Consider the following 25,421-nt stretch of genomic DNA (forward strand, 5'->3'; position numbering starts at 1 on the left):
TTTTGCATTATGAACATAAAAGGGTTACACCATACCCCATTCAACCTTTCATTTCACAGCCTTTAAATTATACAGGAAAGCAACCTTTCAAACTTTGCAGGAAAAGTAATTTGGGCCTTATTCATAGGAAAACAGAGGAGAATGAGATTAAATTAAAGTAACATTTCAAAAATAAACCCCATATAGGTTCATCTTAGACTTAAACACAAAAATACATCAATATCATAAGGTTGTAGAGTTATTGTGTGCCAAAATACTATATTGCTTTTATAAACCCCTCTTCATATTAGATCTTGCTATAGGCACTGCCCATGCCATGAGTATGATGCATAGGTTCACACTGAAACAGCCACAGATTTTGAAAACAAGTAGGAGGTAAAGAACATGAAATTAAACCACCTTTAAGCAATCAAATGGTGTTACTTGGGGGAAAAAAAAAAAAAAAAAAAAAAAAAAAAAAAAAAAAATCAAGCCATGTTATATGAATAATCAGGTCACAATTTTGTTGATTAAAGAAAGGGGAAATTTTTTTAACTGAAAAGCCCAAAATTTACACTAACATTAAAGAAACAATACATAAAATTATGGCTACAATACCAAACTGCAACAGATATACACTATCAACTGCAAGGTGTAATAGTTTTTTTTAAAGACTTAAAAAAAAAAAAACTAATCTGAAATTATATATTTGGGTCAAAATATTCTGTTAACTATTTTTCAATTATCTGCAGCATTTATATTTGAAATGCTTTCCAGATATCTTGCCATACTTGTATTCAGGAAAATGTAAACTATTTGTTGACACCACAACTCTCTCCAAAATTAACTTTTATGAAAGGTAACTTCACAAATCAAACCAAACTGACAATAAAAAAAAAAGAGAGAAAAAAATATTTTTTTAAAACCTGAAGTGAAAAAAAACAAACAAAAAACTAGCAAATTAAACCTATCAAAATGGCTGTATTAAAGGGAAACTCAAGCAAAGAAAGCAACTTCAGATTTCAAGGGAAAAGCTCAGTTTCTACATTAACCTTCTGTTTTAATTATCTATATTTTTTGTTTGCTTACTGTTTTTATTACACTTTCAATATATTACCCTTCTTTATTTCTTTAAGATGCTTTCAAAGCAGCATATAGGGGACAAAAGCAATTTTCTTTCAACACACCAAACCTCACACAACTCTATCCTCTAAAAGTCATTTAGAAGGAAAAAATAAGACAAAAAGCAAAATTGTCTGGCAGGGGAACGGGGTGTTGTAATCGTAGTGCTTTCAACCTGACTTCTGAGTATTCATAGTTCGGTCACAGAAACTTGACTATTAGAAGGACTGAGACTAGGTTCACAAGCACATGCACAATCAGTAGGACCACAGTTATAGTGTATCCTAGATCAAACATAAAAGTGAAGCTAAAATCTATAAGGGGTAAATAAAGAACAAATCTTAATGCTTAACTATGCCTTTTTATTCTTTTCAAAATTGATCAACCTTGGACTTAACAGACTGAAAACAGGTCTATAATATACGCTGTTGACCAGAATCATCTATCTGTATGTTCAGCCTATTGCCATGTTTTCCTCTCACTATGTTTTCATCTTGTGGATACACCATTTTAGATGAACTGAGGAATAACAGGGCTTAGGACAGGGTGGTTAAGAAAGAACCCACTGTGGGCCCAGGGCTCACTGTTCTTGTAAGGCTCCTCCTATCCCTCCTCTGGTTTATGGTTAAAAGTGATAGGAGGAAAATAGCATTGGTATGCCTCCACGTTAAGCAGAAGATTCATACATTACTGCTTCCTAAAAGCAAAAAAAAAAAGAAAGAGGGTACATTTAGTATTATGCAAATTCCATTCAATGTGGTCTAAAACTTTACATTCAAATGAATCATTATTATTATCTATTTTAACTTAATAGGTTTGTCAAAGCAGAGTACAATTAACTTTCCAGTATCTTAAACGGTTCAATTGTGTATTCTTCTTACCTCCACACTGAGAACCTGGTAATAAAGGAGAACATAGAGTACTCTGCCACCAGCACTCTTCTTGCTGCATATTAGTTAAGCACTGTTCTCCAAAATTCAACAGAGGAAACTGTTGAAGTAAGGAGACAAAGTTGTTTAAAAAAAAAAAAAGTATCACTAAACAATATCAAGAACAGTCATGGTATGTGAATTCAGTAAGTGCAGGTGATACCAATGTCTATATTAACAGCTAAAGACATGCTAATCTATTGAACAATTGTTCATGTATCTGAAGGTGACAGTTTGGTCATAGACTGGCTCTGTAGTCACTTACCTCATGCATATCTTGAGCAACATCAAGTGACTTCCCAGTTTTAGGAATCTGATCAGTTGCAGCACATTTGCAAGACTCGGTCTCTTTGCTGCATTCTTCTTGTTGACCAGAGGACTGCACATGAGAACATGGTGGCGAAATAACTGCCGTCTCACAATGTACGCAAATCTCTTGTTCAGAAATCGGCAAAAGGGTGCTCCCACCCTCCTGTGAATCAAGTGACGTCTGGGCACTCTTCTCCATGCCAGACTTCTTTAATCTGGGTAGGAACTTCCCAGACTCCAGCTCAGATTTCCCATAGTAAGGGCCCTCACACTCTGCGTCGTCCTCGAGAGGCTTGAGGTCAGCCTGTGGGTCATCAAAGAGGTCTGCTTGACCAACTGGAAGACTTGCTTCCTCTTTCTCAGACTCTACATCTGACTCACTGCACCCACCTGGAGACAGTTCAGAGGCAGATATTGGCCGGAAATGGGTCCTTGGGGAAATTCGAATAGCCCGATACTGAGTCCGATTGATGCCATATAACCAAGGGCAAAAGGGCTCATTGTCTGAGCATAATATGGATTTTGGCTTGAATCCCGGGCTGAACGAGGCCATATCCTCTGGCTCAAAGGAGCACTCCACATGCAGGACCTGGGAAAAAGGGTTGTTTAAATCAAAGGATGAAAATGGGTAATCCAGTCCTGACTCTTCTCCACGGAACCCTCCGCATGATCCCAGTAAATCTTCATGGAAGACAACAGAAAATCCCTTATTCAAACCATCCCCTGGTCCCTTGGAAGTCTGCTCATTTTGACCAAGGGACACAAGGGGTCTCCACAACGGCCTGTGGCCAGGAGCAAAGCGACTGCTCGTGTTCATGAACACATCCGCTCCTGCAATGGTTACCATGTCAGATGTGGCTGCTGCACACTGCAACAAACTGCCACAAGCATCACCAGGTGGAACCATAGCCCATTCTCTGTCGCCACTTAGAGTCTTCAGTTCTCCATAAACCCCACCGAGGATAAATGAGGTGCTGTCCTGTGAATTACAATTCCAGGGCTTGGCCGGTGTTGTGTAATCCCCATCATTTATTTTAGAGAGCTTGTTTTTAGGAAGTCCCTCATCCTCTTTCTGCCCATCCCAAAGATGATACTCAGAACACTCCACAGCTTTCTTTTGAATAATTTCACCTTTTGCATCCTTGTCAAGACAGCTGCATTGGTAGCCAGGAGCCTCCTCTGAAAATAAGTGCTCCCCTGCATTCTTTACCCCAAGTGTTAAGACACAGTCTCTGTCTCCAATAGCCATCCAAATGTCTTTTATTATCCCTGAGGTGTATTCATCACTTTGTTGATTTGGGACATCTGAAAACACAACAGCATCATAGAGTTTACTCTCATCCTGCTCTAATGCTATGCCACAAACAGACTCCAATTTCGATTTCTTATTGAAGGGCTGGTTGGACTCTGCGCCTAAATTTGTTTCTTCCTGCTGGTGACTCGAGTTCTCTTGAAAGAAATCTAAAAGCTCCTCCTCTAGGCATAAAGGTGGGATAAGGGAAATACAGCTGACCTCTTCATTGCCAAACAAAATGGATTCATCTGCCAGAGCATTGATCTGCTCACTATCTGACCGTGTCTCCTCTGAGTGGGACCATGGACTGCAAGTCCTTGTTGATAAGTTAGAGCAGTGTTCTGTTTCATCAAAGGCACTGTTTTTGGTCCAAATTAGCAAACGGGATTGTTTGTTTCTTTGTGGATCTAAACAGCTACTTGAATCTACATTGTCCTGACCCGCTGTGAGAGACTCACAGGGAAAAGAAAAGGAAGGGCTATCGTACTGCAACTCAAAAAGTGAAAAGCAGGAGTTTAGGTCAGAGATGCTACCACTGGCTTCTTGGAGATGATGCCCTACAAAAGCTCCAGAGAGTTTGCTAAAATTAAAAGGAACACTGTCCAACACTGGGGAGAGCCTGACTGGAGAGTCACCAGGACAACTTTCTCCCTCCAAATCCTCCAAGCTAGAAGATGAACAGCACTCCCAGACTTGGGCAATGTTTTCCATATCTTGAGTGATAGAAACATCTGCTTCTGAAGCTCCCAGAGAATCAACCCTTATTGCACTTTCCCCTTGCAGCTCAAGGCCATCTAAAACTAAACATCCTGCTTCAAAGTGTTTTCGCTCAACGCTCTTCTGTCGAATCATGTTCAGGATTCGACTTTCTTGTACCGCATCTGAGGCACTAGGATCCAATATGGATTGATAAAGATCAACTTCATAGAAGTGAGTGAATTCAGACAGATGCTCATCATCTAAATCTTGACCATCTTCAGGAGGATGGCAGCTTGGAATCCCATTCAGTTCAGGAGCCTCTTCGTCACCTTCACCAGGCACTTCAATGAAGTGGCCATCCACAAAAGTGCCTGCTGCAAGGTATGCCCTTTGAAAACAAGAATTTGCAATGCAGATTCCTTGAATTCTCTCCGATAGACAGTCCATATCAATGGACATAGCTAAGTCATTGGAAGAGTCTTCTGTACTCCGATACTTTGTCTCCAATTTACTTCTACTGAGAGGGACAAAGTACTCCGAGATGGGCTCTGTGTACCAAAGAGGTTCCTCCATATATTCCTTTTTATTGGCCTCTCCTCCTGACTCCTGTGCCTCAACTAGATTAGCATCTTTGCGGATCTCCCTCAGAGGTCTCTTGCCTTTTTTCATGTAGTGCTGCTGCTTAGGTGGGCCTCCAGTGGTACTGACGTTGCCACGTGCATTTTTCCGTTCCTCTTTGTCGATGACTTTTAGGGCCAGTTTGACCTGTCCACTGCCAGTTCGGCCTCTTTTGTTTCTGCTGCTGACCTCTCGAGACTTGTGTCTTATGCGGACTGCTTTGCAACTAGGGGTCTGTTCACCCTGGTTACCACTGGAGCTTGAGCCAGCCTCACTCGAGCCAGAGGACCATGATCTGGGACGGAACCTTCCCTCAGATCGGTGTCTGGCCTGCCTCTTACTATGAGGTGCAACCTGATCATCAGGCACTCCTGTTCCATGGAATCGGTTTTCCTTCTCCCTCTTAATGCGTCGCTGCTGGGCCCTCTCGCTGGTTGTGGTGGTGGAACTGGGTGCATCAACTGTTCGGTCTTTAAAGGCCTCACCTTCGCTGGTGCAGTCTTTTGGAGAGGATGTGTCTGTGCTTGTTTGAGGGACAGCAGATGATGATGAGCTGGAATATGTGCAGGCTTTAGCTTTGTTCCACACTGTCATAATTTCTTGGAGACAAACAGGTTTTTCTGACAAAGGTGGAAAGGCTTCATAGTACCTAAGAGGGAATAATAATAATTTTACTATAAATAAAAAGAAAATTAAATATGAGCAATAACTTCAAATACTGCATTAGGTCATCTTAATGTTGCTATTTGAGACTGCTGTTGTAATCATACAACAAACAACTTTTCTCATCTCTATTTATTATGTTATGCAAGTACACTCACTAAGCTCTCAAAACAAAACACTGCCCATTAACTTTGAAGCATGCAGCACACAGACTATACATTTAATCACAGCCTTTTCTGGTTTAATAAAGGATACATTGCTATAAAGTCATACTATTCATTATTTACAAAGAGATCATCTGTGCAACAATCCACATTACTACATTACAGACTTTACTTACATCTCAACCTGGTCCTTAGAAGAAAGGGATTCATCAGGTTCAGGAGACTGAGATATATCAGATTTTTTATTTCCTTGCTTTTCTTTTTCTGTAAGACAGTAATAGCAAAGCAATTTAATTGAATCACTGCGATACACGGTTACAACTATAGTAGGACAATGCATTTTTTTGCATAACCTGCATGAGACCAACCTGCATGTTTATTTTGAATATCCTTGAGTTTAGAGCAAAGCTCCTCGACCAAGCTTTCAATTCCAGAATTCTGAAGGAGAACAAAACAGTAATTTAAACTTAGTGGCAGGGGAACTTATACATATCACTGTTCTGTGTGATTTATAAAATGTATTAATAGATTTTAAAAAATAAATTAAAAAATAAAAACACAGAAAAAGGAATGGTTTTCATAAAAAATAGGAACTAAATACAATTAAAAAAATTAAATTACTCTGATTTAAAAGCTCCAAAAATACAGAAAACGATAACATTAAACCACATTGTTGAATACATGTGAACTAGTTCTGGTGATTTTTTTTTTTATACAGAAATAAGTATAATCAATGTTAAGGCTTTGAAGCAAAGCCACTTTTTTTTCCCACTTAGAGCCCTAAGTGGAATTTTTTCACAGTCTTAATGAGGAGTGCTATTCTAGATTGTTTAACCAGTCTTTGCTCTACTAATCCCACAACAAAAACTCACAACAATGGTGAAAAAGGTTGTAGGAATACAAAACACATTTGATAAATTCCTTCAAGTGAAGGTCTTACTTCATCAGATGCTGAACGCAAACATTGCACAGCAGCTTGTTTCTTCATCTCTTCAAGACTAAGGTCTGTCACTCCCTTCTTTTTGCTCTTCCCCCATTTCTTCCCTGTTCCTTTCTCCCAGCCCAGGAAGATGTCATTTTCCTGTGCACAAGGAAAGTTGCTTAGTATACATGTTGTTTGGTGGTTTTTTTATCTGAATAATTGCAGAAATAATCTACATATTAATAGAGTATCAAAATAATCGTTACTTGAAGCCTTAAACTGAATGCAAAAAATAAAACAGAACTACTAAATACATAGAATATATGAAATGCTCCTGTAATAACTGATCAACCACCATTAAAAAAACCTGCTAGAATGATTTCATTAAAGTTGGTTTACATTAAAAAATAAATTTTTATTTATAATAAAAAGTTCATAAAACTTACTGCACACCTTATACACTAACAATTTTGGGTAAACTACTGCTTTAAGATGTTTTATTAGAATTGTAGTCACTTAAAATACAAAACAAGTAACTGAAAAAATAAATAAAATAAAAATAATAATAATTCTGAAACATTGTCACTATACCTGGTCCTGCAGGTCATAGTCATAGCTGTCGTGCAGCAGCAGACTAAGGACATAGCGGGTGTAGATCATTGCATCTATGCCACATTTCTCCAACTCCTGACCCAGCCAGCTCTGCACTGGCCCTAGTGACTGCAGTGAGGACATCTCTGAGGAGGACACAGGGCCTGACAAAGGGAAGGCCCGTGAGACTCTTTCAGGAGCAGGGCCGTCTGACTCGCCACTCATTGGACGCATGAGACTAGGTTGGAGCCATTCTTAAATGCAGCTGCATGTTCCCAGGTGGACATGAAAGCGCAAGACGGAGTGGTATGAAAAGGACAGAGCTGATATTATAGTAGGGGAGGAAGGACTCAATCCAGCAGGACAAACACAGGAAGGTCTACATGAAGAGTCATGTAGATTCTTCTGTATATTTGTATTGCTGTAAGCAAGAGAGAGGCTCTAATCTTCAGGCATGGCTTTGACCACTGGAAGCTAACAGCTTACTGAATAGGCTCACGTTCACTCATAAGGGTTCATCTTGGAGGACAGCTGGTTCCAGGCTCAACCTGAGAGAGTAAAAAACAACAGCATTTAGTTTCACACTAAATGTTTTTTGAGCAATTAATATTCAAAGTCTTATTATAGGCCTAATACACAGTCTTTCAAGATATTAGTCTAGAAAAGACCTGTGTCAATCATCACGGCAGCAAAAAGTGTTCAGAACTTCAGCTGGCAACAGGCTCTTGGCAAAAACCCACAAACCAATTTAGACCACACGACTTATGAAGACAAGACCTTAAAATAGATAGTGGTCCATAATGCAAAGTATTTCAAGGTGCTTTCACAGTATAGATTTTGGGGCAGACCTAAACTCTTTAGGGGTTATGAAAGTACACTGAAAGCCCTTTCTGAAACTAAGTGTTTCATGGCATTCAAAGGAATACACACAAAAAATAATAATAATGCATGTTGATATTTTGAGACTTTTAATGCACATGATTAGGTCGATATTTAAAAAGTCAGTTTAACAAAAATATGTTGTGTGTTGCAAAAGTTGTTTTATTACTCAATTATTCTGGATTTGTAATAAATTCAATGCTTACATTTCCAGTGCGTGCTGTAGCTGAGCATAACATTGGAAGCATCCATCAAAAATTGATAATGAAATGAGAAAATGAGACGAGAGAAAGCAATTTGCCGTACCTTGTAGTGTTGTCAAAAATACTGACTTCGGTACCAAGTCAGTGACGACAACATGTTTTTAAAGTGTTGATCATTGTAGCCAATCAGAGACTTATGTTGAGTGCGTGAACCTAATAGGGCTGGTCCGAATACCATTTTTTGAGCTTCGAAGCTTCGGTAGTAATGAACATCGAATATTCGAAGCTTCGGAGAGAGGGGGCTGAACATATTCTTATCTCTAATAAAGGCAGGAATCTCTACATGTCTGTCTGTCCGTTTGCATTTTGATTATTTCTAGAACCGTTCATCCAAACGACTTCACAAGGGAGTGCAGTGTCGTATTTGGTGCAATATAGATAGACAGGCGAGACACGACACGTTCAGAATTAATAAACTTTTAATAAACTACAGAACAGCGTGAGCGGGAAGCGGCGCGCCTCACGCGAGCAGAGCTTATATGCTCCAAGAATGGACACTGCACTAGTGATATAAAACACACAGGTCTTTTAACTTAAGCAATATTTTTAATAAGGTAGTCTTATAATATTTTTCTCACGGACAAAGTAGGGTAGATTTAAATAAATAAAAACTACATTTAAATATAGAAAAACAAAATCTAAATAAAGAAAAACTTAATTTAAATAAATAAAACTACATTTAAATATAGAAAAATGAAATTTAAATAAAGAAAAACAAAAAATAAATGAACAAACTGTAATAACCTAAATAAAGAACAAGGTAGCAATAACTTACAATTTCAATAACAACATCACACATTTCAATTAACGAACAGTTTAAATAAAATAAATTCCCTTATATAGAATTAAACAAACTGTAAACAGAACATGGCAATTTAAAATTATTAATGCGATTGCGGAAACACATTTTAGGCTGGCTAGCGTAATTAGCGCAGCTCAACATTTCAATAAACAGAAAAAGTCGAACTTTCAAATAAATCACAATCAGGACAGGTTAGGGCTGGGCGATATGATATAATTGTCGATAAATGTCAAATCTTTATTTATTTCAAGTTTAAAGACAGATTTTTACTCCTAAGTGAAAGCTGTAGAAACCAGAGCGTTGTGTTTTTAAACTACTCTTTATTGTCAGAACATATCATGACAAACACTTGCCAAACAGGTGAACATTTCACAAATCCGAGGTAGAACATTCAAACATTTGTCATTTTTCCTTAACAAAATAAATATCTTTATTTCAGTAGTATTAGCTTGAGTTAGGATGCAGATTTAACTATACAATTTATGTTCATTAACAAAAACAGTAACATCTGTTAAAAAAAAAAAGCAACATTATTTTTATTTGGTAAAATGTAATATTCTTTAGTTTTATTAAAATTAACCATTGGTCAGCCAGCATCATGCATTTAGATAATGATAACCACAGATAAAATTTAACTTTATGGTTTCTATGGTATTTATGAAAACCAGTAGCCTAAATACATTATTAAAAACTGTAATTATATTCCATTAGTCCTTTAATACATTGTCTACATTAATAATATTATACAATTCAATATATATATATATATCCCACATTTCATGGTGCAGTTAAAGGTGGGGTATGTAATTCTCTTTTTTGGCCATTTTTCAAAATCACTTAAAATCCTATTCCTAACCCACTTACAGCCACTGAGTTAGAAGCACTGAAATAAAAATTAAGCAATTTAATCATCTGTGGAGCAGGCAGGACTCAAAAAACACCAGCCAATCATTTCCAAGACCACCTAGAATCATTGGACAGTAAGTGTGTCAATCAATCGGTCGTACCATTGATTGGTCCATGTTTTTTGAATGGGTGGAGTCAAAGGAAAGAAGGTAGGACCATTTGAGTTGTGTATTTTCAAAATCTACCGGCCGTTTTGCAAATCACATACCCCACCTTTAATATTACTAGGCTAACGTTATAGTAAATCCGTGGTAAATGATGGGAATGTGTAGACGGAAAAGCTTTCTGACTGTATCGTTGCGCACAGTGTTTCTCATGTTCGTCAGCGCCACTTCATCTGCCTTTAAACTGGTTTAAATCACTGAGACATTTGTGTTCCTTGTTGAATTCAAGCGCTTCTCACTGTATCTCGTGTCCGAGACCGATCAGAGTAAACGCAGTCTGCTCTCTAGTGAACTCGCGCTGCGCTGCCGTTTGGACTTTGAGCAGAGCGGATAAACGGTCCGTGTGGCATGCGCGGTTCAAATGAGATTCGTTCCGCTTTTGGCGCAAAAACATTATCGAACATTTATCAAACTCTTGATATCGTTTTATCGAGAAAAATTATATCGCGAGAATTATCGTTATCGTTTTATCGCCCAGCCCTAGGACAGGTTGCAGTCTACCTACACTCTCTTCATGTTGTGTGCGAGGAAGATGAGTTTGTCCACATTTTCAGGTAAAAGGGAACTTCCGGTCTTATTAACGACTTAGCCAGCTTTTGAGAAAATCCACTCTGATGGAGTTGAAGTGGCCGGAACGCAAAAATATCAAAGTCTCCTATATTTCGCAGTAGATTCACTTAGATTGATAATAACAGGTAAAAAGGATAATACATTTTGTTTCTATTATTCTATTTTCCACAATGTCAAAGCAACGCAGCTTAACCCAAAATACTCAAAAAGCTCAGGCATGCACTTCTGTCCATACAAACTCCGCTGTTCTGCGCTCTAGCCAGAGAATACTCCAGTTGCAGGAACACTTTAGTAGTCCAAGAAGAAGCAAATATATTTATTAAGTAGCTATAACGAAGTTATATGTTAAGTATTATATTTCACCAGATTTTATAGTGTAAAACATATTCAAGCGCAAATGAGAACCGTTTCGAGGGGGATGCCAGGTGTGAAAAAAAAAAACACACAAAAAAACTGAATATTCGAATGTCAAATTTTCAAATCGAATACCAACCCACCGACCGAATAATCGAAAATATTCCATTCCAGTCCTAGAACACAATGGCCAATCAGGTGTTTAAGAATCCATTCAACAGCGCTCAAAATGTTAGAGGGAAACGCTGGTGGCGAATAAAGCTCATTCTGATTCTGATTTTTTAAATTATAGTACCAACTTGGTACCGAAGTCGCTACTTTTGACAACACTAGTATCCTGGAACTACGCCTTTCTTCTATATTTCTGTGACTGATTCATTTTAAAAATAACATCCTGTATTAATAATCATATAATTCTACTACTACTAATAATAATAATAATAATAACTAGATGAGTAAAGTTCTTATTCTTAAACTTATTGAATCATTTAATCAAGAGAATGTAGTATGATGCTTCTGAAATAAAAGTCAGAAAGATGATGATTTTTTTTGTAAATATGACTCATCTTATGATTGTATGATTTAACTTTCCCCATTTCACGATAAAACATGGCTATGACCGCTTCACCCAACTGCTTTAAGTATCACTACACAACATCCCTAGCAACCACTCTTAGCAACTTAAACATGTTTGATCTCATCGATATTGTTCATTGAAGCTATAGTAGAGTATTGTGAGAGATTGAGTACGCGAGTCTGCATTTACAGTAGATATAGGCCTAGCATTTTCCTTCAGGTCAGTCCTATATATTCATAATAAATAAAATCTGTTTCAATGTCCGCTGCCCTATCTTGTCCTTTTAACAGTTAAGGGGTCTTCCCGTGCCCAGTCATCTGTCAGTTGCGTCTTCCTTTTCCGTGATCACAAGTTTGAGTCCTTTTAATGTAAAAGTCTTCTCTACTGACTCACTCATAAAGACATCTATTGGCAAAATAATGTATGTAACTTGTGTTGCTGTTTACGGTCAGGGGCTATTTTTTTCCAGCGGAAGGAAGGCTTTTAGTAATTTTACTTCATGAAAGTTGCATAGATACATATTTTTCGGCTTTAATATTTGTATTGTGTGGTAACAGGTTTATAAAAGCAATAAGGAACTCGAGGCAAGTGCTGTATTATGAATAAGTCACGGCTGAAGGGGTTGCAGCAACTCGTACCTTATTGCTTACATATATATATATATATATTTATATTTATATTCACAATACATATAATATCGGCACCCAAGTATTGTGATAGTATCAAATCGTGAGATAGGTGCATCGTCCCGGCCCTATCACTAACATTATTTAACATGAATTGGCATGTTGTTAACATGATTTAACATGTTGTTAGCATTAATTAACGTGTTGCTCACATGAGTTAGCATGTCACTAGCATTATTTAACATGTTATCATGAATTAACATGTTGGTAGAATGATTTAACATGCTGTTAACATGATTTAAAGACCCACTCCGATGAAAATCATGTTTTTCTAGGTGTTAACATGTTCTTGTGGCATTTTTCTGATGTTAGAGGACATATCTTGAGAAAAATAAGCTCAAAGTTGTATTTCTACATTCAAATGTCTGTGAATCAGTAGCAGACACTAAAATGCCGTTTAAAATAGACTGGAGTTATGACGTAGTAACTCCACTGGGCGGGGCACCGAGCTCATACTCAAATTGGAACACATACTGTAACAAATAAGTCACTTTTCACCGTCTATCAATCGTCAAAACTAAAGTTTGGAGAGCACAGACTGATCCCGTCAGTAATTACATCATTACATAATGAGAGAGGGCAGCCAGCCTCCTCCAGCCAAGCAACAGGCGACATTAGTGCATGTGAAATTCCGCGCTCGTCCAAGTAGACTTGCACACGCCGGGTGGCGACGAGTTTCGCCTGTCGCAGTCGTATGTCCCCTCGTGTGTCAAGCCCATCACTCGTGAAAGAGTCAGTCAGTTTTTCAGATAGAGCGGTGACATTAGCATCATAATAATCCCGAAATTCCGAGCAATCCACTGATACTAAATATGTCCTGATTGATCACTGTGGGAGGGATGAAATATTGAGACGAAGTCGAGCTGTTTTTTACCGCGACGTCTCGGACTGAAATAATGATCGGTGATCGGTGATAACTTTGATTAACTTCGGATAATAATAATTAACGTGTATATATAATACTGTAATGCTTCTCCGTGCCAACGGCTCCACCCACAACGCAGAGGCGAATTGCTAATGAGCTACTGCCGCTCTGCTGAAGCGAAGTCCCAGAAAACAGCACAGGTTTTGAGATTTTGGCTAAAAATGGCATAATCATAATTTAAAGACCACTGGGAATGTTTAAAAATAGCTCAAAATATGATCGGAGTGGGACTTTAACAAGTTTGCTAATATGTCCTAAGCTAGTTGCTAGGCTGTGTAAGTGATAGTGAATGAAGCTTAGGCTAATTACTCTATTAGTTATTTGCATAAGTTTTGACCCCCTCAATGAAAGTGCATGGGACTTTTATGATTTTGAATCTTCATTAAGAAAACCATTAGTTGGATCAGTTTGAAAAGATATGGCACACCGAGTCAGAACAGTCTAAAGGTCTGACCCAAGTTTGGTGTTGTAGCTTTAAAGCTTTACAAGGAGATACAGTCTAAATTTTGGCTCAGAAACAGAAGTAGTTTAATAGTAGCTAGATCAGCAAGTGGTTTTTTTTTCAAACCTACTTAATACTACTGCATAAACAGAAATGATGAAAGGCATGTTAAAATACCCAACATAAAAGCATTCAACAATGCCATTTCTCACCAAGTCACCAGTAGGCTGTTCCTTTGAAGGCTACATTCAAAAAAATGGAGAGGTTTGCTTCAGAATTGTAGTAATTGCTATGATTTCATAAATGGGTCAATGACGTGACGCTCATTTTTTTGCGTGACCTTTCCAACGTGATGACGTAGGCTAATACGTGGCGCATCTCAGAGATGGTACAAGACGTGCATTTGTGGTTAAAAAGTATATAGGCCTATATATATATATTTTTTTAAATGACCGATCGTTTCGCTAGATACGACCCTTATTTCTCGACTGGGATCGTGTAGAGTTTTTGAAGTCGAAGGTTGACCGATACTGTTTTTTTTAATGGCCGATGCCGATATCTTAGAGAGCAGGGTGGTCGATATTTATATATATATAGCCTATATATATATATATATATATATATATATATATATATATATATATACTTTGTTTATATTCATTTTAATCAATATTTAATAGATTTTAAATAATGTAGAACACAAATCTTTAAAATAAACATGCTTATACTTTAGATGGCAACTTCTTGAATCTGCAATCCTATTACAGTATTTTTCACAAAGTAGCCTAATTGTTTAAATTTAAAAATATATGAATATGTGAATAGAAAGTAAACACTGTACACAGGGCACTCAGTAATCTGGTAATTTCGGAGGGGGTAAAATCTTTGCGTGGCAGGGGGAGCTGCCACTCGACCAGTCACGGATATATACGCCTGCCACTCAAACTTACACAATATAAGATATGTTTTTAAACCAAATGCAGCGCATATCCCCTGAAGCCAGCGGGAGCCAGAACGGTACGCACAATAGCTCAATAGTCAATATACGGTACGCTTTTCGCCTGCCTTACAACTACTGTACCCGTTTTTTTTTTAATCCTGAGCATCAGTCTCGTGACATAAGGCTTGCGCCTGCCTCAAAATCTCTCACTGTTTTCATCTAGGCTACCAGACACTCACTAGATGTACTAGAGCAAACAAAAATGCAACCATTTACTTATTTACCTACCTCTTTTTATTCACTTTTTTTTTGCACATAATGGAGTGCGTCTTGCCACCTAAGCATCGCGCTACCCACAAGATCTATAATATATACCAGACGTTCCTATTGATACACGAGAGTCCACAGACAGTGCAATGCTGATCTTATTTACCTATTTCTCATCTTATCTTATATTTTATTCGCTCTTTTTGCCCGTAAGGGAGTGAGTTCGTGGCTCTATTAATCATCGCACCAGCCACAAGATTTCTCACTGTTTAGGCTACATCTATCGGACGACACTCCGATTGATACTCGAGATCAGATCACACAGACAGTGCGATACAGATCTCATTTACCCATTTCTCATCTTATCTTATATTTTATGCGCTCTTTTTGCCCGTAAGGGAGAGCGCGTCTCTTGGCTCCCGCTTGGGCTACAAAAGTGTCGCACCAGCCACAAGATCTCTCACTGTTTACATCTATCAGACACTCCTATTGATACACGAGAGCACACAGACCGTGCAATACAGATCTTATTTACCCATTTCTCATCTTATATTTATTCGCTCTTTTTACCCGTATATGGGAGTGCGCTTGTGGCTCTATTAAGCGTCGCGCCAGCCACTAGCATCGCACCAGCCACAAGATCTCTCACTATTTACATCTATCGGACACGCCGATTGATACTCGAGATCACACAGACAGTGCAATACAGATCTTATTTACCCATTTCTCATCTTATCTTATATTTTATTCACTCTTTTTGCCCGCATTGAAGCGCGCTCCGCTCATGGGGGTGAGTAAATTATCAGTGACATTTTTTTTTAAAGTGAATAATCGTTTAAAGGCATTATGACTGGAACGATGCGTCAACGTAATCATTAAGCCCAATACTTCTGCGTCGAATTTAGGCCGAAGCTACGTCTAAAGGTGCGTTCACACTACAAGCGACACGTTACCATTCATTGCAATGGGGAGCGGCCGTTTTCCGGCGACACACGCGATCGCGGCCGTTTTCCGGCGACACACGCGATCGCGGCCGTTGGCGACCTGATGGGGCGTCTGGCGACGCGACAAAGTTGAGATCTGTTTAACTTTATGCAAATGAAGAGCGACTTTCGGGAGCGACAACCAATAGGAGTGAAGTCAGTGGAGCACGCGTGATCATCCGTCACTCTCTGACAGAGGCAAGTTGTACGATAAGCTAATTTTAGCCATCAGAAACTGTCCTATAAGTTGTGATATATCTCCGTGTACATACAGTGGTATTCACAGTACGGACTCAGAGCCTGATTGGTTTTGTGAACCCATATAGACCAGTTTTTTTTTGTTGCAATTAAATAGCCGCGATGGTAAAAAGCACTCACAGTTTCTCGTTCATCTTTAATATTATGCATGTTATGTACGGATTGCATTTATATTTAGAATTTTCCTTCCAAAATGTTTGTTTGTAGTGGCAAGAAAACGGATTTGTTGTCTACAACATGGAGAAACATCCGTGAATGTCACTCACAAACATACTAGGCAACCAGTAGCGGGAAAGCCCACTAGCGACCTAACCGCCAGCCACTGGCAAACTGCAGCGACAAAGTCGCTTGTAGTGTGAATGTAGCTGTAGACTGTGTGTAGCACGCGTACTCTGACTTGCACCTCTCCAAAAATGTAACGCGTGAATTCTACGCGGACACAAGCGCTGTGATTGGCCTGCTAGAAGCCCTGCCTCGGGTTCCACATGCTCTCTCTGCATGTGTAATTGCACGTCAACATAGTTGTATAAATTGTACAAGAAGTATAAATGAAAAAAAACATTGCATAGACTACATCATAGTCAATTTTTTTTGCTAGTTCCAGCCCTAATTACGATATTTTATCCAAGTACGAAAGGATAAGTAAAAATCACAATCTTAAATCTTTCATTGAATAAAAAACAGCAGCTCTTAAAAATCTCCCTTATTTGTGAGAACGAAGTTGACAATATTCATATCTGAGTGAACCATTTTGATATTGCCAAAGGTATGAGTAGAATGATCAGCATGCCTGGAATGCCACTTTAATTATGAGTTTTTCTGCTCTTCTTGTTATGCAAGACAATACATGAGTTTCAAAAGACAGTTTAAAAGAAACAGGTCCTACATGTCATGACTCCGTATGATGAGCATTTCAAGACAATTATCAAATGCTAGTTAAGCCCCACAACCTAACTTATAACAAGGTTTATGCCTTCTACACAAAGGTGCACAGTCAAGCATACTCAATGTACAGCTTTCTGTGAATAAGGCAAACTCTACATGCCTAAGAAAAAACACAAGCACTGTAATTATCAATGCACTTTCACCCAAGACTTAAAGTAACACCAGGTTACTTTTAACTTTCAAGCTCTCGGGGTCCCCCTAGATTTGGGAAACAGTATTGTCCTCTACTACTGTCGTAAACTCTGTCATACATGCACGTGCATTTGTTGACAACCATGATAGCCCTGAACACTGTAGGAGTTCACATGCAGGTGTTCTGCTTGGATCGCGTGTGAAATGTCTTCATCCAGGTACAGTGGCATATATTTCAGCATGTCATGATATGAATATAATTTCATGGGTTTTATTTTTTTCAAACGACAAATGATCGCGAAGCTCACGTTTACAAGTCAGCGTCATTATAGTAGCCTAGTAGTCTATTGGTTACCGTTTTACGGAATCTATATGATACTTCAATGCAATGTGTGGAGTGGTAGATAATAACCATATATCGTCAATAGCCTATTATAATATCAAGAAGCTACTAAAGATGAATCTGCAAATTTTACAAATCGATTTGCATTATAGCTCGAGGCAAGACAAATAAACAAATATCACAGACATGTTAGGTATCCTAAAATATGATTTTGTACATCTTATATATTTACTTGCAAGAATGTAGCCCCTACCAAACGTGTTCACGCCCTTTAGACATATTTGAAAGTCCGCATCGGTCGGGCATAGGGTTGCCACCTTTGATTTGTGAAAAACCGGGACACTGAGATTCTTAGTATTTTTGGGGGTCTGAGTTGTAGGTTGTAAATAGTATTTTCTTTGACACTGGTGGCTCATCCGATTTTGTTGTGTTATCCTCCTCGTCCGTCTCTCCCCCCATTTCACACAATAGATGTAAATAGACAGTTTTTAAAAAGCTAGCTAGCAACTAAACTCACACTGCATCATCTTAGTTGTGTTGATGCGCGCGCGCGCGCGACCGACCGACCGACCGACAGCACAGGCAGTTGCTAGGCGATAAGTTGAGCTTGCAATCAAATAAAAGTAAACGCCTGGCATTGGCCAATCCACTGTTTTACCCGTTTTTACCCGTTTACGGACACAGGATTGGATGTACTGTACACAACTATGAAGAAAACACAGTAACAGTAGACGGAAATGGTTTAATTTGAAACCAGGAAATTCTACTTTAGAAGTACATTTTCACAAAAAAACGGCATCGGGCACCCCTCCTCCTCCAACTCACGCCAGTGTTGATCCTCGTTCTGCCTTTAATGCGATCACTTTCTCGTTTCCTCTTTTTGCTTTCCTCCGACAAAACCTTTGCTTTCTTGCTTTTCTGTGCTGCTTCGTCCACGACTATAACATTTGGCAAACAAACGCAAGTTTGGCTCGCACGTCCGATTTTAAGGAAGTGGGGTTGGTGGTGGAAGTGACGTATATGTCGAATTTTGTAGTTCTCTTTGTTCGCCGGTTACTACCCGAAACCCGAAGTTTAAAAGTACGATTAAAAACGCTACAGACCCCGTCAGGCTATGGCAGACGTGTCATTCAACCTATTGTAAGTAGATGTACCATCAAAAGAGACTTGGAAATATATTATTAAGGTTGAAAAGTAACCTAGTACTGCTTTAATCTGTTCCCAAAGCATGAACCCAGCATTTCATTCTCACCATAAGCAGAAAATCCAAGCTTGGATATGCTACAACTAAATGTGGACAGTATAATAATAAGTAAAAAAAGAAAAGACAAAAAAAAACTCCCTGTCTGACATAATACATTTGTTGTGCAAGTAGACAAGACATTTGTTTCCACTGAAACTGAAAAAGGTCCGTCACGCCCATCTTCTGTCGTCACTCCTCGTCATTTACAGTGAGTGCTGATGAGTGTCAGTGTATTGAGCAGGCTTTCATTGACTGTCACTGACCAGAAAGAAACACTTTAGTTTAGCTTTCAGCCCTCATCAGTAACAGAGGCCTCAATGTTTACAATCATATGACGACTATTTTAATAATCTGAAATGGACGCAGACGTAATAAAAATGTCTCTTTAAAAACGTTTAAAAGTCTGACAAGATTGCACACCAACAATATTCTGTAGGACAAATCAGATCATGCACTTTGTTCGTTTGAATTACCGTAACGGATCGGAGTACAAACTTGCAGTGTGCCCTTGACGTTTGCCCCTTCATATGGCTTAAGTTAATCAAGTTAGAATGCACGCTTTACGATTAGTTATAGTCATGTATTAAACGACCACCTGAAGGCAACACGGACCCTGATGTCTATATAATGTCTGTTTGAAGAACGTTAACGACATCAAAATAATACGCATTGTTTGACAATGACAGGAAAACAGCGGAATGACAGGACGCCAGCTGACTAGCTACGAGCTAACCATCACCTGACTCAAGCCAGAGACCAGAAAACTGAAGCATTGAACACCGAAGTCACGGTTATGTCTCCTTATTATTCCAGCAAACCGAACGGCAAAATAAATTAACAAGGACCGTTTGTTATTTCAATAAAGTTTCTCTCCACGGCACGGGCCATCATCTATGAGCGCAGCAGACGAAGCACAAACCACTTTCCCCTTACTCAGCATGATTCAGCTAACATTAATGTTATCCGGCAGCTAAACGATACTGAGAAAGTGCAAGATATAATCTTGCGCAAAGTAACTTCCAGGCTGCCGCTCTGCTCCTTAACCAGCCCAAGTTACAAAGTGATTCCTTGCAACGATTTCCTCAAAATGCACAATAAGCTTCCTTTTAGTGTTGTGAAACGCGTGATTTGGCTTTATCCAGTGGGCAAAACCAATGTTATCGTCGTCTAAAGTGTCATTCTGACGCATTCGAGATGTAAACAGATGACCGGTCCGCTCATACAGTGTTGTCGGCTGGTTAACTCGGACACCATTTTACGCAAGAGTGAAACAGTAGTCCCGGTTTATCACTTCCTTGAAAACTACAGGCAACGTAAATATTTTTGCTTCACAACAACCGCCATGAAACGGTCCAAATGAGTGCTTCGTGGATTCAATTCAAAAGCAAATATGTCTACAAGAGGAAAAAGGACGGTAATAACCTAAATAATACGAGGTAGCGTTAAGCTAGGCTAGTGCACCGTTGTAGCTAAACCGGGGAGGAGGCGCGGCTGATTTGCCTGGCTACAGACGCTTGTAATACTTGACAAGACGGCCTAAAACATCAGCTTTTAATTCAAGTCGTAAATGTGGAGCATTACCAATATATATAACATGCAACATATTGAAAGGCAGTTTAACATGGTGAAATAATCTTACCTGCTGTAACCCTACGCAGTGTGCTAAATAGCAGCAGGAGAAGCGATGACTTCTCTCCCGCTGCCGTTCCGAGCTCGAGCTCCGAAGGTCCGCCGCAATCGCGTCACAGATATCAGGCGCGGGGTAAAATATGTTACGTCCTTAACTCGGGTTAGGACGCAGCTGACGACATTTTGGATCAAGATGGACCTGCATCATATGTCCCCAAACATCATATGACAGTTCCGGTTGAGCCAACATGGCTGGGAAGGAAGGACTTTAAAGGCGATTTCAGACTCCATTTTATTTATTTCCAGGCAACAAGACAGATTACAAATGTGTCGCCATGGCTGATATCCCTCCGCGAGAAGTTGCATCAGAACGACCGAGTTCTTGTCGGTCTATTTACAGTTAAATAATTATTACTATTAGGTTAGCAGCCCTTTAATAAAGTGTACCAGCGTACACTTTTTCCTATAACAAGCAGATGTTTGCAATCAGCATTATTTCGAATATTGCTGATTATAACTTTACGACGTAGCCTACACTTAAATTAAGTAAAATAAAAATATAATTCTATTGTCATCCCTTTAGAGTTAGATTGCAAACATCTTAACTACAAGTCTCATTTAATGAGCGTATACAGGGTATAACAGCCTATATTAACTGCACGTCATTGGTAACTGAAAATAGCAAAGCATGCTGCCAGTAGGCCTAACGTTTGAGGTTTATCGATTGCTAGAAATATGGCATTTCTAGAGCATTCAGAAAAAAAAGACATTTTTTTCTAAATTCTCATATTTTTCCATCACCGTACTCCGTAATATTAAGATTAAAAAATAAATAAAAAACTCCCCCAGTAAGTCTGGTCATGCAGCTTTTGTGCCTATGGGCTCGATTGGGCTGCAGGCTGCGCAGCGGCACCATACGAGCTCCCTGTCAATGGTCATCACCATGACACGGATTCGGACGCTAAGGACGACTGGAGCCCTCTAGCGGCATCGTCTAAATTAATCTGAGAACTAAACTACATCTGAGAAGAACACTAGCTGTAGTTTTTTGTCACACAACTACAAATGGCTGTTCCCTCAAATAGGCTACCATTTAAGGGTAATTTTTTGTGGTAAAAATAAAAATGGTAAAAATTGTGCTGACCTCAAAATCTCATCTCTACTGTTGTATCAGATGAGACAATATCAAAATTGTTTCAGACTTTAATCAAAAAATTATATGTGCCATCCTTCAACCCTGATTTCAGTGATCTATTTTGATATCAGATGAAAAAGCTACAATTTTATTTTATTTTTATATAGATTAAAAGTTTTTTATGACTCTGTATTCCCCTATTGTCCACAAAACATTTTTTTTACACAGCACAAAATTATAAACGCAACACTTTTGTTTTTGCCCCCATTTTTCATGAGCTGAACTGAAAGATTTTAGACTTTAAACCAGTCAGTATCTGGTGTTACCATCATTTGCCTCACACAGTGCAACACATCTCCTTCGCATAGAGTTGATCAAGTTGTTGATTGTGGCCAGTGTGATGTTGGTCCACTCCTCTTCAATGGCTGTGCGAAGTTGCTGGATATTGGCAGGACCTGGAACACGCTGTCGTATATGGCGATCCAGAGCATCCCAAACATGCTCAATGGATGACATGTCCGGTGAGTATACGAACTGGGATGTTTTCAGCTTCCAGGAATTGTGTACAGATCCTTGCAACATGGGGCCGTGCATTATCATGTGCAACATGAGGTGATGGTCGTGGATGAATGCAACAACAATGGACCTCAGGATCTCGTCACGGTATCTCTGTGCATTCAAAATACCATGAATAAAATGCACCTGTATTCGTTGTGCATAACATACGCCTGCCCATACCATAACCCCACCGCCACCATGGGCCACTCGATCCACAACGTTGACATGAGCAAACCGCTCACCCACACAACGCCATACACGCTGTCTGCCACCTGCCCTGTACAGTGAAAACCGGGATTCATCCCTGAAGAGAACACCTCTCCAAAGTGCCAGATGCCATCGAATGTGAGCATTTTCCCACATTTGGTTACGATGATGAACTGCAGTCAGGTCGAGACCCCGATGAGGACAATGAGCATGCATATGAGCTTCCCTGAGACGGTTTCTGACAGTTTGTGCAGAAATTCTTTGGTTATGCAAACTGATTGTTGGCCGGTCTCAGACGATCTTGGAGGTGAAGATGCTGGATGTGGAGGTGGGCTGGTGTGGTTATACGTGGTCTGCGGTTGTGAGGCCGGTTGGATGTACTGCCAAATTCTCTGAAAGCCTTTGGAGACGGCTTATGGTAGAGAAATGAACATTTAATTCACGGGCAACAGCTCTGGTGGACATTCCTACAGTCAGCATGCCAATTGCACGCTCCCTCAAAACTTGCAACATCTGTGGCATTGGGCTGTGTGATAAAACTGCACATTTTAGAGTGGCCTTTTATTGTGGCACACCTGTGCAATAATCATGCTGTCTAATCAGCATCTTGATATGCCACACTTGTGAGGTGCATGGATTATCTCAGCAAAGGAGAAGTGCTCACTAACACAGATTTAGACAGATTTGTGAACAATATTTGAGAGAAATATACCTTTTGTACATAGAAAAAGTCTTAGATCTTTGAGTGAGTTCAGCTCATGAAAAATGGGGGCAAAAACAAAAGTGTTGCGTTTATAATTTTGTTCAGTGTATAAAAACAAAATATAGCAAATGCAGAGTTGGTGGAAAAAACCCAGAATGTGTTAATTTTACAACCGAAAATATTGTATCATGCACATTTTACTAGACACATTCAACAAAAGAAATAATGAAAACCGAAGATCTCAGTACCAGCAGGAAATGTAGGTGGGGGAGTGAATGAACAGCGCTCTCTTCTCTTAATACCCACAACTGAAGTGCCCATGAGCAAGACACCTATAACCCCAGGTGCAAAAAAAAAACCTGCCCACTGCTCCAGGTGTGTGTACACTTGGATGGGTGAAATTTAGAGCACAAATTCCAAGCATGGGACACCATACTGTGTTACACGTCACTTCACTATTTATACAAGTTATTCCAAGCATAGTCACCCAAATCACAACTCACTCATCCTTTCTTTTGTACAGATCAATATTAAATATTATATTTGTTTGAGATGATCACTGAGCAAAACCCATGGTAAAACGTGGTTCCATAGATGGCACATTGTCTCTATGTCAATCAAAGTCCAATCACCCCATAGTCCTGATTAACAGAAGAATATTTTTTATTTCAAAATTAAAGCTTATACCAATAATACAAGCCATGATATTGTAAACGTAGTCATGTTACATTCTATTTGGATTTCAACAGCAGAGGAACAATACAAAAGCAATGAGGCAAATTGTATTTTTCAAACCACATCTATTTCACTATAGAACAGTATTAAAATGAAACCAAAACAGTTATTCTTCTTTTTTTAGATTGAAGGGTCTGTGCCAAACATTTCAACCAAAATCACAGGACAATAAATAAGAATAAATTATCAAAACACTGATCAACGCATGGTTTCTTGAAAACAAATCTTGAAAATATTTGAGTGAGATGAAGAAGCAAAAGGTCAAATACTCAGGTGGCATTGAAATATTTGAGCAATTAAGACAGCCGAGGCACAGGCCTCTGCATTCACATTCAAAAATCAGTATTTCATCTTTGTGCTTGTTTTAGCTTTGTACATTAGTGCATAAAGACATACTATGCTGGTAGTGAGTCATTCATTATGGTTAAATTAATATCCATTTAAACATAAAACACACTCGCTTTTAAATGTATTAAAATCACGGTTACATGGACATAATCCAAGCTAGTTTGGCCCAGGATCTAATTTGTGTGTATGATATGATGATATCCTCATTTGTCTGTTACTCTTCTCTGGCAACACAGACGGGTCTGACAGATGGAGTGTTCAGGAAGTGGGGTCCGACTGAGAGTGTGTGGGCAGTGAGTTGGAGGAGGGATAGGACTTCTCTAAACTGCAATATTGGCCCTTCTCTCAGTCTGAACTATAACATTATGATTCAAAAGATTATTCAGCTAACATGAAATCACATTATTTTACCCTGATCACATTTGTTGCATGCATCAGAATAATAAATTGGTACACCCAATGAAAACAGGATTTATTTGTGTGATCACTGGTGATTAAGGCTACTAACGGCCTCCTTTACACTCATCCAACAACTTTTTTTAAAAGAGATTTCCTGTGGATAAACTCACTGAATAACAACTGTCCTAAAACAGTATAGTCCTGAAAACGACAAGTTTTGATGACTTTCGAAATGTTCAAACCATGTACAAAACCAGTAAATGGCCATCAGGATGACAAACCGCTTGTAACAGACACACATTTGGTTCAACATTTTAAAAATGATTCCCCTAAGAAATGTCCTGGTTTGAATACATGTGCTGTCCACAGCATTTGTGCCAATATAATGATTACCACAGAAAATACTTCTCTAGGTGGATGACGTTTTGTTTATGCCAAGAGTGGAGTTTGCTCCATGCTTACACGTGACATTTGAAAGTTAATGAGTTTACAGGCTGTACCAGTCACTGAAAGATTGTCAGTAAACGATTTTGTTACACTAGTCCATGATTTACACAAAACTGATTTTTATGGGGGGTTTTTTCTCTTTCTGTTTTAGTGATTTATATTCTTGATAATTGACAAATGCTGTAGATAAAGCCTGTGTTTACATTCCTCTAAACGAGTAAATAGATCATTATGGATAAAACCAGTTTTCTCACTCACTTGCACCTTGCATGCTCAGTTCCTTAAAATGAT

The 25,421-nt window shown here is 38.9% G+C and overlaps 1 protein-coding gene across 1 annotated transcript; it reads right to left on the reverse strand.

Moving 5' to 3' along the window:
* Nucleotides 1–1,070: 1,070 nt before the first annotated feature.
* On the reverse strand, nucleotides 1,071–21,621 carry kiaa0232 (KIAA0232). Its single transcript, XM_079590163.1, has 8 exons — nucleotides 20,609–21,621; nucleotides 7,291–7,838; nucleotides 6,718–6,858; nucleotides 6,146–6,215; nucleotides 5,954–6,041; nucleotides 2,296–5,599; nucleotides 1,983–2,091; nucleotides 1,071–1,798 (listed from the first exon to the last, which is right to left on the reverse strand). The coding sequence occupies exons 2-8, from the start codon at nucleotides 7,522–7,524 to the stop codon at nucleotides 1,782–1,784; spliced, it is 3,963 nt and encodes a 1,320-aa protein (XP_079446289.1). The 5' UTR covers nucleotides 7,525–7,838; nucleotides 20,609–21,621; the 3' UTR covers nucleotides 1,071–1,781.
* Between the last annotated feature and the right edge of the window lie 3,800 nt (nucleotides 21,622–25,421).

Source organism: Phoxinus phoxinus (genome assembly GCF_949152265.1).
Source record: "Phoxinus phoxinus genome assembly, chromosome: 2".
In the NCBI taxonomy this organism is placed as follows: domain Eukaryota; kingdom Metazoa; phylum Chordata; class Actinopteri; order Cypriniformes; family Leuciscidae; genus Phoxinus; species Phoxinus phoxinus.